This window comes from Kryptolebias marmoratus, linkage group LG19 (genome assembly GCF_001649575.2).
Source record: "Kryptolebias marmoratus isolate JLee-2015 linkage group LG19, ASM164957v2, whole genome shotgun sequence".
Lineage (NCBI taxonomy): Eukaryota > Metazoa > Chordata > Actinopteri > Cyprinodontiformes > Rivulidae > Kryptolebias > Kryptolebias marmoratus.
In genome coordinates, this window is record NC_051448.1 from 13,356,748 (window position 1) to 13,374,789 (window position 18,042).

The window sequence follows — 18,042 nt, forward strand, 5'->3', positions numbered from 1 at the left end:
TGTTTTATAAAAGAGTCGTTTTTAGAAAAACTGTTTGTGGTGGAGATTGACAGAGGTAAGATATGAACAAGACAAAGTTTTAAAGGTAAATATTTTACATCTCTTTGAAATAACTAATACAAGATAACATTTATTTTTTAATTTAATAATTTGAAAGTTATGTCAAGGGCTTGTGAAAATGTATGCACCAGTGTTTCAAGGGCCCCACTGAGGCCTTGACTCTCCACAACTTCTACTTTCTACTTAAACTTAGACTGTCAGAAATCTATGAATGTTAAATAAGCATAACAGATAAATAGAAAATCTAAAATATGTAAAGACAAAAAGTTTTAAATTAAAAAGTAAATAATGAACTTTTCTTTGGGTGCACTAATAAATAATCACTTGCAAAAAGATACGCAATTCAAATAAAAAAGTGTAAGTCTGAACATTGACTGGTGGCACTGTAAAATGTGCAGAAACCAGCAAGAGGAGACAAACCTCTGGACAGCAACTGTCCAATAATGATAGTGATTTTCTTGGTAACAGGGCTGGCTGTAGTGCATTGAATCAGATATTTAAAACTTTGAAGTTTGTGGTTTCCTGTTTACCCATTTCTATTTTCTATAGATGCTCGGTGTGTGAGAAGCAGGCTGCTCTTCTCTTTATTCTGTTCTGTGTCTGACCAACTGAGCTTGGGTTTGTTGCAAAAAAGACAATACTAAACACCAAATGTTACAGTCATATTGGGGAAAATGCACATATTCAGGTAATACAGTAATTCTGTTGTAGTGATAAAGTAGTGATAAAAATCCCCTCCGAAAAACTTTCCAGCATTTTTTTTTTTTTTTCAGGGATGAGAAACAAATGAACAAAAGTAATAAAATGGAGATTTATGAGAGACACTCGAACAAAATCTTTCCCACACTGATAAAATAAAGGCTCACAGCAAAGATGAGTCGGCCCAGGAGGATGAAGGATAATTTGATCATGTTTTTATTCTAAATTACTCTTAGTAAACATGCAGAGAAATGCATGTTTTCAACTTATAATAAATCACAGCCTTCTAAATCTTAAAAAAGACTACATTTCTGCTTTGTGCAAAAACAATTCATTTTCTTTTTAATCTTTTTTCATGTTTCACGGAATGTTATTTTTAAAGCTCTGTCACTTATGGTTGTTCTCTCGCTGGCATTATATACAAGGACAAGACAGTGACCCATTTCTGGTGCATCATTTGTTCTTTTACTTCCTCTTTGTGGCAAAAGGTTATTTCTTTCTAGAGTATTTTATAGCAAAAAGCTCAGTACGTTATTGTCCATTTCACTTCTGTGGCTGACTGCACATTTACCACCATCAGCTGTTCAGAGCACAATCTTGCCTGCAAGACGCAGCATGGATCAACTCAGTTCTACTGTGGCAAGTTCAAACTTCTCGTCTTCTCCTGGACCTCCGCCTCATTCTTCCTGGGACTTCAGAGGTTTGGCTCCTGCAGTGGTGTTTTCCCTCTGCTTCAGTGTTGGAGTGCCTGGAAACATTGCTGTCGTTATTCTCAGACCTAACTGGGAGCACCTGTCCAGCCTGAGCCAGAGTTTGATGCTGAATTTGGCCGTGTCTGACCTGCTCTGCCTGCTGACCCTTCCACTGTGGATTCATACTTTCCTCTACGGCTGGACATTCAGTCTGGTGGGCTGTAAGCTTCTAACATATGTTGTGTACTGCAGCATTCATGGCAGCCTGCTGACTGTGACTGGGTTAAGCATCCAGCGTTACCTCTTAGTGGTTCACCAGCAGAGGTGCCACCAGGTACGAAAAAGAGTGATGCTGGTTCTGCTCTGGTTGGTTGCTTTTATCCTGTCCATCCCTGCTTTGGTGGTTCGACAGCTGACAACAGATCAACAAAAGCTGGACTGTCAAGCTCAGTATTATTCAGATGCCCAGTGGATGGCTGTGCTGCTGACAGAGACTGTGTTCTGATTTTTTTCACTTTCTCTTGTGGCTTTTTCATACATTTGCCTTCATAGGAAGGTTAATCAGTCAGCCTTTTTCAACAATCCTCAGACAACTCAACTGGTTACCAGCATCATTGTAAGTTTTTTTGTCCTGTGGGTTCCATACTTTACCATAAATGTGTTGGGTGTGTCAGCTGTTTCTTTAAAAAATGAGGGACTTTTGAAGTTTTGCACAGACACATGGGATTTTGTCAAGGCACTAACATTTATAAATAGTTGCCTGAATCCACTCCTGTATGCCTTTACGTCTCGCAAATTTTGCTCTGTTTGCCAAAAAAAGTCATCGCAGCAGATGGAAAACATTTCCAGATCATTGGAGATGACAAATATCGAACTTTAATGATGACAACAGTTAAAGATGTTATTTCTGCCCACAGAAGAGATACTTTATATAACTTACTAAATAATATTCCTTTTGCTGAGGCACCTATGGTTTCATACTCTGTAAAATAAGGTATTTTTAGACAATTAGGAAAAATGTAAAAGGAACAAAAATAGTCTTATTTTGTATCTGTTTGATCTGTTTAGTTTTTTGGTAATGTCAACAATTTCCCAGTATATCTGCTTTTATTCTGTGCCTGTTTTGAATATTGTACTTCGAAGTCGAGGTCAGTGGTGAGGGTTCCAGCTATGATGAGCTGTGGCCATAATTTGTGTTTTGTGTTTCATAAAAAAATATTTTTAGAGCTGTAGACTCTGTGGTTTGCTGTTCACAATAAGTGCAAGAAAGATGCAGCTGGTGCACCAGTGTTTCAAGGGCACTACTGAGGCCTATATACCATATCTAATACCATATCTTTTTCACTTGTATTTTTTTCCTAAACATCTCACTTCTTATTTTCATTTTTTTAAACAAGAAACTATACCGGCTTTGATGTGTTTGGGAGAATATTTGTTAAGTGTTTGTGCCTGAGAGCCTGAATCGGAACAAAGATCATTTATGTTCAGTCTTTGAGATTTGGACTTCTGGCTCAGTTAAAACATATTTGTACTGAATCCTCTATAAGCAGCAGGTAATGAAACCAGTCCACCCAAGAGGTTGGGACTATAGTTGGAGATTGTGTACTTTTATGTGAGGATGCTTTCTGTGACTAAATGCTTTTTGTGAGACAGGCTTTTGGAACCTGTCTGGTTTACTCTGATTTGTTACTCTGTAAGTTTTGTTCAACAAAACACTTTGGAATCCAGATCTCACCAAAGAGCTCACCAAGCAATGCCCAGAATGGAAATACATTAGATATTGGAGTTCTGCGTAATACAAGACAATGCTACAAAATGCTAAATGTTGCATTCATAATGTGGATAATGCTTATAAGAACACTGGCTTTTTTCACAGCAAATCTGTTTATTTGCATAAAGTGGTAAAACAATAAATTCCAAAATGTGTTGTGTACATATTTTGATCCCACTGATTCAAAACTAAACTAATCTGAGAAGTCTCAAGACATCAAAAACAGTTTGTATGTGTTTGTGTCTTTCTTATCTTACTGTGATATTAGTTACTTTATTTATGACCTTTTGATTAAATATGTATATGTTAAATTAAATGTGACATGACAGTACATTAATTCATCAGGACCTAAAGTTATAGCCTGCACAACGATGCAGGTACAAATGAAACAGTGATATATAGATAAGATCTCAGTTCCTTTGCATTAGTGTCACAATTTCCTTTTGGTGTAAAAGTTCTTTAACATCGTTAGAGCGGAATCTTTCTGGACCACATTAACCTTTTTCTTTCTGTATCTGCCTGCACATTTCGTACCATCAGCTTGTTCCACTGTGGTCACTTCTAACTTCACCTCTCCAGTGTCAGGTGAGGGTGGAGATTGAGGCGAACACAATTTGCAGACTCATGCTGATAGCTCCAGGAACAAACTATTTTATTATAAATAAATGAAAAACAAAGACAAAAGCTGATGTGGCAGCAAAAACAAAACACAAACAAGAATGAAATATGCAAGGTAAGCCATGGGAGGACCCAGACAGCATGTCAACACGACAACGGAGGGAAATGGCCAGGTTTTAAAAGCTGCAGGAAATTAGGAGAAGAGGACACAGGTGAGTAATTACAAACTTGGTGCAGGTGAAGATGGGCGTGGCAGGCAAACAAGTGAAAGATTAAGGACCAGTGAATGATGACAGGATCACAAAGACACAAGGAGTACAAACAAAACATGAAGACAACCAATTGACAAAATAAAAGAAACAATGAACCCAAAACTGAAACATGAAAACAAACAATAACCCTAAATCCTGACATCCAGGACTTCTACCTCATCTCATGTGGGACTCCAGTCATCTGGTCCCTGCAGTCCTTCAAAAAAGTTCTGTTTTGTTTGCTTTTGTTTCCTATCTTACAGTAATAGGACATTGTCTGCATCAATATGCAGACATATAACAAATCATTTAGTTTTAAATTTATATGGCAATAACTGAAGTACTTTGACCAAATTCAGCTGTTTTAAAATGGGCTGAAAGAATAAAGTTGACATGACAGTACAAAAATTCAGCAGGACTTAAAGCCATAGCCTGCACAATGATGCAGCTAATTTTAAAAATGTGATGTTTAGATAAGATCTCAGTTCCTTTGAATTGGCGTCACAACTTGCATTTTTTTTTACCTTGATCTTTAACTGCAATAAAGTGAGTCTTTGCAAAACCACATTGACTAGTTCATTTCTGTGGCTAGCTGCACATTTACTACTATCAGTTCTTCAGAGCACAACTTTATCTAAAGACGCAGCATGGATCAGCTGAATTCTACTGTGGCAACTTCTAACTCCTCTTCCCCAGGAATTCTGCGTCATGACACCTGGGACCCCAGGTGTCTCCTCCCTGCAGTCGTGTTTTCCCTCTGCTTCAGCGTTGGACTTCCTGGAAACATTGCTGTCATTATTCTCAGACCTAACTGGGAGCACCTGTCCAGCCTGAGCCAGAGTTTGATGCTGAATCTGGCCGTGTCTGACCTGCTCTGTCTGCTGACCCTTCCACTGTGGATTCATAGTATTCTCTATGGCTGGACATTCAACCTGGTGTCCTGCAAGGTTCTAACAAGCTTTTCACACTGCAGTTTTTTTGGCAGCATGCTGACTGTGACTGGATTAAGCATTCAGCGTTACCTTGTTGTGGTTCACCGTCTGAAGTGCAATCAAGTACAAATAAGAGTGATGCTTGTTTTGCTCTGGCTGGTTGCTTTTATCCTGTCCATCCCTTCTTTGGTGGTTCAGCAGCTGGAAACAGATCAAGAGAGGATCCATTGCAAACCTGAGTATTCTTCTGATGTCCAGAGGATGGCTGTTCTGCTGACAGAGATCCTGTGTGGAGCTGTTTTATATTCTATTGTGACATTTTCATACATTCGCCTCAAGAAGAAGATTAATCAAGCAGCATTTTTCAACAATCCTCAGACAAACCGACTGGTTACCAGCATCATTGTAAGCTTGTTTATCTTGTGGCTTCCATGTTTTATCATAAATGTGTTGGGCATAACAGGCCTTTGTCTCGAACATGAGGGACTTTTAAAGTTTTGTACACACAATAGAAGAATAGCTGAAGCAGTAACATTTGTAAATGTTTGCCTGAATCCACTCCTGTATGCTTTTGCTTCTAACAAAATGTGCTCCCTTTGTCCAAAAAAGAAACCAATGCAAGAGAACCAAAGAATTTCCCAAACCCCAGATAACACAACTGAAGAAATTTTATAATGCCAACAATTAGTTATTCGTTCTCAGCAGCAAACTGGAAATCTGTTGTTTTACTATGTCAAAAGAAAAGAATGCTTAGCTGCATAACTTTATAAAACTGCATTTTTTCAAGCAAGCTGAATTTAGTTCCAGTGTAATGATCCAGTGTTGAGAAACCATTAAGACTCAAATCAGCTGTACAATAATTACAACTTGTCCTCAACCTTGGCTAGAAATATAGGTTTTTTTGATGATTAGAAAAAAGTTAAATCCATCCATCCAATTTCTTTACCCACTTCTCTATTCCAAGTTGCGGGGAGATGGTGCCTATCTCCAGCAGTCACTGTGCGAGAGGCGGGGAAAAAGTAAAATTAAATACAAAATATTTCCACAACAGATACTTTTATTTATATAAAAGGATTGAAATAATGCAACTGTTTATCTCAGACTGTGAAAAGTTAATTTTGTGGGTTTTTTTCTGTCCTGGCCAGAGGAAAAGATGAATAATGAGAAGAATAAATATTTTTTGCTGTTCATTTATTAGGAAAAATGAGCATCTATGTCAGTAGTTACTTATGAAACAGAATCTGACTAAAACAAAAACAGACATTGAAGAAGTTATGTTTCAATTCAAAATTGGAGTTTTTGTTTAACCTTGTTAACATACATAAAAAAATGTCTTTTGCTTACAAAAACAAATTTCCTGTAGATTATTTATTTTTTGTATATAGTTGATCTTCTTGTCAAGAGTCCTGAAAGTTGATGTCACCTAAATAATATCTTGTCAATCTTTGATTTTCTTTAGTTTATCAATATCAGTATTTTTTCACTTGTATTTTTTTCCTAAACATCTCACTTCTTATTTTCATTTTTTTAAACAAGAAACTATACCGGCTTTGATGTGTTTGGGAGAATATTTGTTAAGTGTTTGTGCCTGAGAGCCTGAATCGGAACAAAGATCATTTATGTTCAGTCTTTGAGATTTGGACTTCTGGCTCAGTTAAAACATATTTGTACTGAATCCTCTATAAGCAGCAGGTAATGAAACCAGTCCACCCAAGAGGTTGGGACTATAGTTGGAGATTGTGTACTTTTATGTGAGGATGCTTTCTGTGACTAAATGCTTTTTGTGAGACAGGCTTTTGGAACCTGTCTGGTTTACTCTGATTTGTTACTCTGTAAGTTTTGTTCAACAAAACACTTTGGAATCCAGATCTCACCAAAGAGCTCACCAAGCAATGCCCAGAATGGAAATACATTAGATATTGGAGTTCTGCGTAATACAAGACAATGCTACAAAATGCTAAATGTTGCATTCATAATGTGGATAATGCTTATAAGAACACTGGCTTTTTTCACAGCAAATCTGTTTATTTGCATAAAGTGGTAAAACAATAAATTCCAAAATGTGTTGTGTACATATTTTGATCCCACTGATTCAAAACTAAACTAATCTGAGAAGTCTCAAGACATCAAAAACAGTTTGTATGTGTTTGTGTCTTTCTTATCTTACTGTGATATTAGTTAACTGTATTTATGACCTTTTGATTAAATATGTATATGTTAAATTAAATGTGACATGACAGTACATTAATTCATCAGGACCTAAAGTTATAGCCTGCACAACGATGCAGGTACAAATGAAACAGTGATATATAGATAAGATCTCAGTTCCTTTGCATTAGTGTCACAATTTCCTTTTGGTGTAAAAGTTCTTTAACATCGTTAGAGCGGAATCTTTCTGGACCACATTAACCTTTTTCTTTCTGTATCTGCCTGCACATTTCGTACCATCAGCTTGTTCCACTGTGGTCACTTCTAACTTCACCTCTCCAGTGTCAGGTGAGGGTGGAGATTGAGGCGAACACAATTTGCAGACTCATGCTGATAGCTCCAGGAACAAACTATTTTATTATAAATAAATGAAAAACAAAGACAAAAGCTGATGTGGCAGCAAAAACAAAACACAAACAAGAATGAAATATGCAAGGTAAGCCATGGGAGGACCCAGACAGCATGTCAACACGACAACGGAGGGAAATGGCCAGGTTTTAAAAGCTGCAGGAAATTAGGAGAAGAGGACACAGGTGAGTAATTACAAACTTGGTGCAGGTGAAGATGGGCGTGGCAGGCAAACAAGTGAAAGATTAAGGACCAGTGAATGATGACAGGATCACAAAGACACAAGGAGTACAAACAAAACATGAAGACAACCAATTGACAAAATAAAAGAAACAATGAACCCAAAACTGAAACATGAAAACAAACAATAACCCTAAATCCTGACATCCAGGACTTGTACCTCATCTCATGTGGGACTCCAGTCATCTGGTCCTTGAAGAAGTCCTTCAAAAAAGTTCTGTTTTGTTTGCTTTTGTTTCCTATCTTACAGTAATAACACATTGTCTGCAGGCATGTAACAATTCATTTAGTATTTTTTTTTCTATTGCAATAACTGTGAAGTACTTTGACCAAATTCAGCTGTTTTAAAATGTACAAAAAGAATAAAGTTGATATGACAATAAACAAATTCAGCAGGACTTAAAGCCATAGCCTGCACACTGATGCAGCTAATTTTAAAACCGTGATGTTTAGATAAGATCTCAGTCACAACTAGCATTTTTTTATCTTGATCTTTAACTGCAATAAAGTGAAACTTCTCAAAACCACATTTAATATTTTATTTTGTATGTACCTGCGCATTTACCACTGTCAGAGCACAGCATTGACAGAAAACGTATCATGGATCAACATAATTCCACTATGGCAACTTCTACCTACTATTCTGCCTCATAACTCCTGGGACTTCAGTCATCTTGTCACTGCACTGCTGTTTGCTCTCCACTTTAAGCTGGTGTCCTGTAAGCTTCTAGCAGGCTTTTCACACTCCAGTTTTTGTGGCAACATGTTGACTGTGACTGGATTAAGCATTCACCGCTACCTTGTTGTGGTTCATTCTCTGAAGTGCAATCAAGTACAAATAAGATCTATTCTGGTTATGCTCTGCCTGATTGCTTTCATACAGTCCATCCCTTCTTTGTTGATTCGACAGCTGACCAAAAATCAGGAAATGAAATACTGCCAACCTCAGTGTTATTCTAAAAGCCATGCTGCTGACAGAGACCCTGTATGGAACTGTTTTATATTCTACTGTGGCATTTTCATACATTTACCTCAAGAAGAAGATTAATCAGGCGGCATTTTTTTGGAGTGAGAGAGATGACTCAGCGGAAAGTGTGTGTATGTGTGTGTGGAGAGGCGGTGGAAGACGATGTGGTGTGTGTTGTATGAATGTGTGTGTGTGTGTGTTTGACCTCACAAACTTGCCTTTTGGTGTCACGAGGTGGGACTAAGGCGGCGAACCCAGAACGCAGACTCATGATGGAAGAAAATAAAAGTAATTTATTAACTTAAATAACAGACAAAAACAAAAGGGCTGACGAGGCAGCAAAGACTAACAAAACTAAATCCAAAACTAGATGAAGGGCAAGACATGGCATGGTAAAGAGCAGACAAAGCGGAATGATCCAATGAGTAGTGAATGAGAAAGACCGGTACTTAAAGACAGAGGATAATGAGGAAAATGGACACAGGTGAGAGAGAATAATTACAAGCAGGTGGAGATGGGCGTGGCAGACCTAACAGGAAAAGTACTGGGGAGGTGGAGAGTGACAGGGCATGAACAGGAAAACTAAACTGAAACAAGACAATAATCAAACACAACAAACTGAAAATACCAAACTATGACATTTGGACAAAGTAATAAATTTGACTGAAAATAGTAGCTACTCCTTTTCCTATTTTATGAGGAATATGAAAATTCAGATTGTTAGCAGGAATGATTAAAGATGTTGCCTCACTGCAAGAAGGCTGCAGGTTCAAAACTTTTCTGTGGCCTTTCTGTGTGCAGTTTACATGTTCTCCTTGTACATGCATATAGTTTTTTGATCATGTGACGAGATGACATTTAACTCAAAAGCCTTGTAATAACCACAACAGAATATCACTGTCAGTAAATGGTGGTTATCTGTCTATGAGGTGGTTCTTTCACTTCACTTTTCAGTTTTGCAGTCTCCCACCAGAGGGCGCATGGTGCTGCAGGTCTCCACTGGAGGCCAGAGCTTTGCGGCACACCTGAAAATCATCAGGCTCATCAAGCCAGAGGTTAAGAAGAGCTGGCTGCCAGTCTTTCATCGCCTGAGTGTTAACCATACTGGGGAAACACTGAGCCCCTTGAGGGCCCTTTAGAGCTTTTTGCAGTTTCCTTACCTTTGAAATTTATGATCTCCTAATGCTACTTTTAAAGGTAACTCTGCAAGCTTTCTGGATCTGTTCCTTTGTGCTGTTACCTGGATTCCTCCGTTTAAGCTCAAGCTCTCTGTAAAGTCCCTGGCTCATCAACCCACGACTGGTACCTCGAGGCTCCTCTTCATCCTCTTTCGTGCAACCTGCCCGCCCTCCAACACACTCATCATCCTCCTGCTTCAAGCCTTCAACAAACTGATCACCACATCAACTTCAACTCTCCCCTCACTCTAATCAAACTGCTCCAGTACACCTCTGACTTCAACCCACACAGAACCATCTCCCTGACGGTCTACCTCTTCTTCAACAGACACATTCTTCAAACCCCCTCAGAGTCGAGTATTCTGGACTCCTTTATCTACTCTGTCCCAGTGTTCCTGATTATCTGTGCGGTCAAGACCCTTAATTAATTTCTTTGTAAATAAATCTAAACTTTTTATTGTCTCCTGAGAGTATCTTCCATGTAGGTCAGGCATATATCTAAAACCATGACAATAATTTTTGAAGAGCCTTCATCCTAAGCCATTCTACTTAACTTTGACTCTGCATTGTTCAAAAAAGTATATCTCTGGTCAGTGTGTGTTGTTTCAGAGAAATTATTTTTTAAGCTGTAGCATCTGTGGTTTTCTGTGGGCATTTTATATAAACAGAGAATGTGTGAGAGGCAGGCTGTGGTTTCTCTTTGTTTTGTTCAGTGACTGATCAGTTAAACCTGAGGGGGTGTGGCGGTTTGTTTTTTTCTTTTCGTTTTATGCTTTATTTAATAAAAACGTAAGGAGGTTAGTTTGTGCTGGAGTGCAAAATATGTTTCTTGTCATTTGCTCCTTAACTGACGCTAAAAATTTAAGGAATTTTTTTTTCTTGTTTTCTTGTCATACAGTAGTAAAATTTATTTTCAAATGTGCAAGTGACATTGCAAACATGATGCATACCAATGTGCAGGTATTTATCAATTCACATTCTATACTAACCATAATATACTATGATCAAATCATCAGACCATGCTGCTGTAATGTGCAAAATAATGCAACCAGTGATGTAATGGGACATACAGGATCTGTTCTAAACTTCCTATTATCACATTAACCACTTGTGGCTGAGAGCACATTTCCCGCCATCAGTTGTTCAGAACACAACCTAACAAAGAGACGCAGCATGGATCAACCTGATAGCACTGTGGCAACTTCTAACTTCTCTTCTCCAGGACTTGAACCTCATTCATCCTGGGCCTCCATTCGTCGAGCTTCTGCAGTGGTGTTGTGTCCCTCTGCTTTGTTCCTGGAGTTCCTGGAAACATTGCTGTCATTATTCTCAGACCTAACTGGGAGCACCTGTCCAGCCTGAGCCAGAGTTTGATGCTGAATCTGGCCGTGTCTGACCTGTTCTGCCTGCTGACTTTTCCACTGGTGATTGATGCTTTACTCCACGGCTGGAGATTCAACCTGGTGTCCTGTAAGCTTCTAACATATGTTGTGTACTGCAGCATTTATAGCAGCCAGCTGACTGTGACTGGGTTAAGCATCCAGTGTTACCTCTTGGTGGTTCACCAGCAAGATTGCCAACAGGTACAGAAAAGACTGGTCCTGGTTCTGCTCTGGTTGGTTGCTTTTATCCTGTCTATTCCTCACTTGGTGGTTCAGCAGCTGGTACCAAATCAGCAGTGGACAGACTGCCAACCTCAGTATTCTTCTGATGCCCAGTGGATGGCTGTGCTGATCACAAAGACAATTTTGGGAATGGTTTCCTTTTTTATTGTAGTGTTTTCATACATTCATGTCCGTAGGAAAGTTAGTCAGGCAGCCTTTTTCAACAATCCTCAGACAACTCGACTGATTACCAGCATCATTGTAAGTGTTGTTGTCCTTTGGGTTCCATATTTTACCACAAATATTCTGGGCATAGTAGCTATTTGTCTCAAAAATGAAGGACTTAAGAAGTTTTTTAGAAACTCTTGGAACATTGTCGCAGCAATAACATTTGTCAACAAATTCCTGAATCCACTCCTGTATGCCTTTACCTCTCGCAAAGTTTGCAATGTTTGTCACAAACAGGAGCCAATGCAGCAGACCCAAAAAGTGCCAGATACCGCTACAACTGCAGAACTGTCATTATGACACCAGTTAAAGATGTTGTTAAACCCATGGTATATATTTCTGCTATTGTTTTTTTAAGTAAACTGTACAGGATTTTGAGTTTATAATCAGCTGTTAATCAAAAAAGATTTGTGACATTGTCATAACATATTTTTGGTCCATGTGCGGTGTGTTTCAGAGAAATGTATTTTTAGAGCTGTAGATTTTGCGGTTTCCTGTGGAGGCTTTGGCATTTTATATATACCTAAGGTGTGAGAGGCCGACGGTGGTTTCTTTTTATTTTGTTTGTTTGTTTTTTTGTTCAGTGACTCATCAGTAAACTTTAGGTCTTTTTTTATTGTTTATGTTTAATTAAATAAAATGTAAGTAGTTTTATTTGTACTCAAGTACAGAATATATTTCTTCTTTTTGCTACTTTACCTTCAGTTGATACACAGACAAATTTAATGAAAACAGCACAAAACCACCTCAATGGTTGTCTGAGACATTAGGATATTCATTATTATTGCATTAATTATTGCAAACATCAGAGACATTTCAGAGATATTATTTCATTTTCACTTTTGTCTCATAACAAAACACATGACTCTGATAAAACTGAGTAACTTATAAAAACACCTGGACTTTTTGTCTCAGATGGAAAGAAGGCATGAAAACGTATAAAGTCTGTATTTTTCTGTTATGTTTAATTTAAAATGCACATTTAATAGAAATGTTTTGAAACTTTTTGACAGAGACATTTCAAATTATTATGGTGTTTAAAAACGTTTTTTTTTTTATTTATTAATTCATATTACACTTTATGATATAGTATTAACTGTAATAAAATTTCGTCAACTTAGGTTTTTTGAAATGTATCTATAAATTTTACATTATTAAAACATCATCAGAACATGCAGCAGTAACACTCAAAATGATTCAACCAGTAAAACCAGTAACGCAATGTGACGTACAGGATCTCAGTTCACTTCCTATGATCACATTAACCACTTTCCTTCTGTGGCTGAGAGCACATTTACCACCATCAGTTGTTCAGAACACAACCTAACAAAGAGACGCAGCATGGATCAACCTGATAGCACTGTGGCAACTTCTAACTTCTCTTCTCCAGGACCTCTACCTCATTACTCCTTGACCAACAGTAATCTGTTTCCTGCAGTGGTGCTGTCCCTCTGCTTCAGTGTTGGAGTTCCTGGAAACATTGCAGTAATTATTCTCAAGCCCAACTGGAAACACCATTCCAGCCTGAGCCAGAGTTTGCTGTTGAATCTGGCCGTGTCTGACCTGCTCTGTCTGCTGACCCTTCCATTGTGGAGTTATACTTTCCTCTATGGCTGGATGTTCGGCTTGGTGTCCTGTAAGGTTCTAGCAGGCTTTTTGTACTGCTGTGTTTGTAGCAGCATGCTGACTGTGACTGGATGGAGCATTCAGCGTTACCTTGTTGTGGTTCACTGTATGAAGTGCAATCAAGTACAAATAAGAGTGATGCTGGTTCTGCTCTGGCTGGTTGCTTTTATCCTGTCCATCCCTTCTTTGCTGGTGGTTTCACAGTTGATAATAGATTGAGAGAGGATCCATTGCAAACCTCAGTAAAGATCATTTATGTTCAGTTTTCAAGCTCTGGCTCAGTAAAAACATATTTATATTAAATTCTCTGTGAATAACACAGATAATGAAAGCAGTTCACCCAAGTGGTTGGGACCTCAGTTGGAGTTTGTATATTTTTACTTTTGTGTATTTTTTGTGCCTAATTGCTTTTTGTGAGACATGCTTTTGGAACCTGTCCGGGTTTACTCTGCAACACTCACCTACAATTCTCAAGACATGCAATACACACATTTGGTGATTAAAAACAAAGACACAGAGTTAAAAAAAAAAAACTTTATTTTTTGTGACTTGTTATAATATCTCAGTCATCTCAATAAGCCCTGTATATCATCTACTAAAAAGGTTTTCTCTTTACGACCCAGATCTCATACTAACTGCTGAGGCTCCATGACAGAACACGGTCCCCCTGTGTCCTAAATCTGTATTTCTTTTTATCACAGTAATTTCTGCCCTATGCTGTCACAGCAGCACCTTCTGGTGACAAGAAGTATCAACAGGAATAGAACAGAGCAACAATGCATTTGTTCTTCTTAACTTTTAAATGTTTTTCTTTTACCATAATGCACTGTAGTTATGGTAACATCATTATCTAATTCTGAAACAAGAAAAGATAGTCATAATTTTATCCTTTTATGCACTTTTATAATTAATTAATTGATTGATTTTATTGTCCCTTTTTTGGGTTTTTTAATGTTTTTGTTTTAAATGTTTCATGGATTTATTGTACAGCACATTATGCAGTTTTGTTTGCTTTGAGCGAACTTTAAAAATAAAGTTGATTAGATTAGATTTTAAAAATGAAGACTCAGAGAGATTAATGATACAGAAACCAGAGCAAAAAGTAAATTCAATGATCCAGAACAGAAAAGGGAAACCAACGTACCGACTGATGTAATAAACAACAGATTCAAACTTGGACGGGAACTAAAGTCTTACAGAATGCAAAACCATTGAAATGTACAAAATAAAATGATTTACACAATAAGTTTCTTGGTAAACAATGTTGACAACCATTTTACAGTAGATCTAGTGCAAGCTATTTAAGCTAATCTCTTCAGGGGCAAATGCATCCCATGTATGTTGTACATTCCTGGGACACACCTGGCTGTATTATGCATCACTACCTTTATACTATATTTCATTGTATGGTATGAACTGTAAAGAAGTTTGATCAACGTCAGCTTGATGAGTGAAGAGATAAGATCTTAGTTCCTTTGAATCAGCAACAAAATGTCCTTTTTTTGTAGTTCCTCTTTCAGTGGATTGAAACAAAAATTCTTTAGAACTCACGACTCATTTTATTTATGACATTGACCACCATCAGTTGCTCAGAGCTCAATCTTGCCAGAAGACGCAGCATGGCTGAGCCAAATTCCACTGTGGCAACTTCTAACTCCTCTTCTCCAGGAGTTCAGCCTCATCCTTCCTGGGACTCAAGTCATCTGGTTCCTGCAGTGTTGTTTTCTCTCTGCTTCAGTGTGGGAGTTCCTGGAAACATTGCAGTAATTATTCTCAAGCCCAACTGGAAACACCTTTCCAGACTGAGCCAGAGTTTGCTGTTGAATCTGGCCGTGTCTGACCTGCTCTGTCTGCTGACCCTTCCATTGTGGAGTTATACTTTCCTCTACGGCTGGATGTTCGGCTTGGTGTCCTGTAAGGTTCTAGCAGGCTTTTTGTACTGCTGTGTTTGTAGCAGCATGCTGACTGTGACTGGATTAAGCATTCAGCGTTACCTTATTGTGGTTCACCGTCTGAAGTGCAATCAAGTACAAATAAGAGTGATGCTGGTTCTGCTCTGGCTGGTTGCTTTTATCCTGTCCATCCCTTCTTTGGTGGTTCGACAGCTGACAAAAAATCAGGAAATGAAAGACTGCCAACCTCAGTTTGATTCGACTGCCCAAAGGATAGCCTTGCTGCTGACAGAGATCCTGTATGGAACTGTTTTATATTTTATTGTGACATTTTCATACATTCGCCTTAAGAAGAAGATTAATCAAGCAGCATTTTTCAACAATCCTCAGACAAACCGACTGGTTACCAGCATCATTGTAAGCTTGTTCATCTTGTGGCTTCCATTATTTATCATAAATGTGTTGGGCATCACAGCTTTTAGTCTCGAACATGAGAGACTTAAAAACATTTATTTATACAGAGAAAAGACTGCTAAAGGAGTAGCATTTGTAAATAGTTGCCTGAATCCACTCCTGTATGGCTTTACTTCTAACAAAATGTTCTTCCTTTGTCGAATGAAGAAACCAATGCAAGTGAACCGAAGAACGTCCCAAACGCCTGATAACACAACTGCAGAACTTTCATAATGCCAACAATTAAAGATGTCATTTCTCAGCAGAGAACTCGACATTTGTTGTCTTTCTATGTCAAAAGATAAAAAAATGCATAGCTGCATAACTGTATAAATCTACATTTTTAAGCAAGTTCTATTAATTTCCAGTTTGACTAACCATTAGGTCTAGGTTTTGTGTTAATTAGAAAAAGAGTCAAAATATAAAATTAATCCACAACAGATAACCTTTTTTAAATGTGAACTGAAATAATGCAACTGTTTTTGTCACAAGTTTTGAAATATTTGTTTTCTGTTTTAGTGTTTTTGTCCTGACCAGAGGAAAAGATGACTCATGAAAAGAATAATAATGTATTTTTTGCTGTTCATCCATTAAACAAACTGAGCATCTGTATCAGACTGTTTGTGTTGCTCTTGAGTCAGGCTTGGTAGTTTCTGTTTAACCTTACTGATATAAAGAGGGAAAACAAACTTTTTTTTTTGCATAAAAATACGAAATCTTCTATAGAGCTTATTTTGTATTTTGTATAAAATTAGAACTGATACCAGCATTGATATGTTTAGAGATCCTTTGTTTAGTGTTTTTGCCTGAGAATCTGAATCAGAAAAATTGTTCATGTTCAGTCTTCGAGCTTTGGACATCTGGCTAAAACCTGTAAAAAATACCTAAGTTGAATAAAGTTAAAGATTATCAACATTTATGTGTGGTTACTTTCTGTGACTCCATCCCTCCCAGTACTGATTATACTCTTTACTGATTGGCTGGACATTCAGTCTGGTTGTCTGTAAGCTTCTAATGTATCTTGGTGCTCTAGCTGTGATACCATCAGATATGAGAAAGACTTCAACTGGTTCTGCTTTTGTCTTGTCCGTTACTGCTTTGGAAAGTTAATAGGGCAGTTTTTTCCAACAATCCTCACATGTTGACTGATTACCAGCATCACTGTAAGCTTGTTTGTTCTGTGGGCTCCATATCACACCATGAATGGGTTGGGCCTAGCAGCTATTTGTCTAAAAAAATAAGGGACTTCAGAAGTTTTATACAAAGTCAGTGAACATTGTTGAAGCAACATTTGCAAAAGAGTTGCCTGAATCCACTCCTGTATGCCTTTTCTTCTCGCAAAATTTGCTCTGGTTGCCAAAAAAAAGGAACCAAGGCAGCCAAACCAAATAATTTCACAAACAACAGATATCACAATAGTTACAAAACTTTGGTAACAACTTCTTTAGAAATAGTATTTCAGCCCACAGAACAGAAAAAAATGTTCTTCCAGAACATTTTAGATTTAACAATATGTTTTTAGAAAACCTTTAAACTCAACTGTTTTCTAAATACCATTAACAATCACAAAAGAGTAAAAAAGATTTAAAAAAAAACAAAACAAATTAATTGACAATTTAAAAAAAATATTAATTGGTGTAGCCTGAATTAAGCACAAAATATTTTTCACTGATCTTTAATACTTTCTGTTTTAGCTTTTTTTAAGGAAGTCCTAATCAAGGGAACTTCTTTTTCTTTCAGCTGTTCCCTTTTCAGGGGTCAGCAGCGAGTCATCCTCCTCCATCTAACTGTCCTCTGCGTCCTCTGTCCTCACTACAGCTACCTCCATGTCCTCTCAAAATGCATCCATATATCTCCTCTTTGTGTTTTTCCTGGCAGCTGCATCTCTAACATTCTTCTACCAATATAGCCACTGTCCCTCCTCTGCACATGTCCAAACCATCTCAGTCTGGCCTCATTAACTTTATCTCATTGGGGTCGGCACAAGAGCTACACTGGCTTGTGCTCCCTAGTGGTTGGTAGTCCCAATCAAAAGAACTAAAATGATAAAATGTTTTTACCTAATTTGTAACAAGAATAAAAAACTGGTTATCACTGAACAAAATCAAACACAAAGAAGGGGACAGTGTAACACACACAGCAGGCATGCCCTCATTTACTTCTTGTATCTATCTGTACAATTTGTTTTGTTTTGTCTATAATACCAGGAGTATTTCTACTCTTAAGCTATGCATATTTTGCATATTTCTATTGGCAACAATAAACTTTCAGTGGC

General features: G+C 37.7%; 3 protein-coding genes and 2 pseudogenes across 3 annotated transcripts; all 5 read left to right on the forward strand.

Moving 5' to 3' along the window:
- The first annotated feature begins 17 nt into the window (after nt 1-17).
- LOC108247684 lies at nt 18-3,347 on the forward strand (annotated as a pseudogene).
- A 1,391-nt stretch (nt 3,348-4,738) lies between these two features.
- Nucleotides 4,739-6,150, forward strand: LOC108247677 (C-C chemokine receptor type 8-like). Its single transcript, XM_017435988.2, has one exon. The coding sequence runs from the start codon at nt 4,739-4,741 to the stop codon at nt 5,696-5,698; it is 960 nt and encodes a 319-aa protein (XP_017291477.1). The 3' UTR covers nt 5,699-6,150.
- Nucleotides 6,151-11,137: 4,987 nt separating this feature from the next.
- On the forward strand, nt 11,138-12,110 carry LOC108247676 (annotated as a pseudogene).
- A 974-nt stretch (nt 12,111-13,084) lies between these two features.
- Nucleotides 13,085-13,641, forward strand: LOC108247681 (C-C chemokine receptor type 8-like). Its single transcript, XM_017435991.2, has one exon. The coding sequence runs from the start codon at nt 13,138-13,140 to the stop codon at nt 13,639-13,641; it is 504 nt and encodes a 167-aa protein (XP_017291480.1). The 5' UTR covers nt 13,085-13,137.
- Nucleotides 13,642-14,893: 1,252 nt separating this feature from the next.
- On the forward strand, nt 14,894-16,644 carry LOC108247675 (C-C chemokine receptor type 8-like). Its single transcript, XM_037981677.1, has one exon. It carries the CDS (start codon nt 14,988-14,990, stop codon nt 15,999-16,001), a length of 1,014 nt encoding a protein of 337 aa, XP_037837605.1. The 5' UTR covers nt 14,894-14,987; the 3' UTR covers nt 16,002-16,644.
- The last annotated feature ends 1,398 nt before the right edge of the window (nt 16,645-18,042 follow it).

Coding starts and splice junctions, on each gene's coding strand:
- LOC108247677 (XM_017435988.2), top strand. CDS start 4,739: ATGGATCAGCTGAATTCTACTGTGGCAACTTCTAACTCCTCTTCCCCA.
- LOC108247681 (XM_017435991.2), top strand. CDS start 13,138: ATGGATCAACCTGATAGCACTGTGGCAACTTCTAACTTCTCTTCTCCA.
- LOC108247675 (XM_037981677.1), top strand. CDS start 14,988: ATGACATTGACCACCATCAGTTGCTCAGAGCTCAATCTTGCCAGAAGA.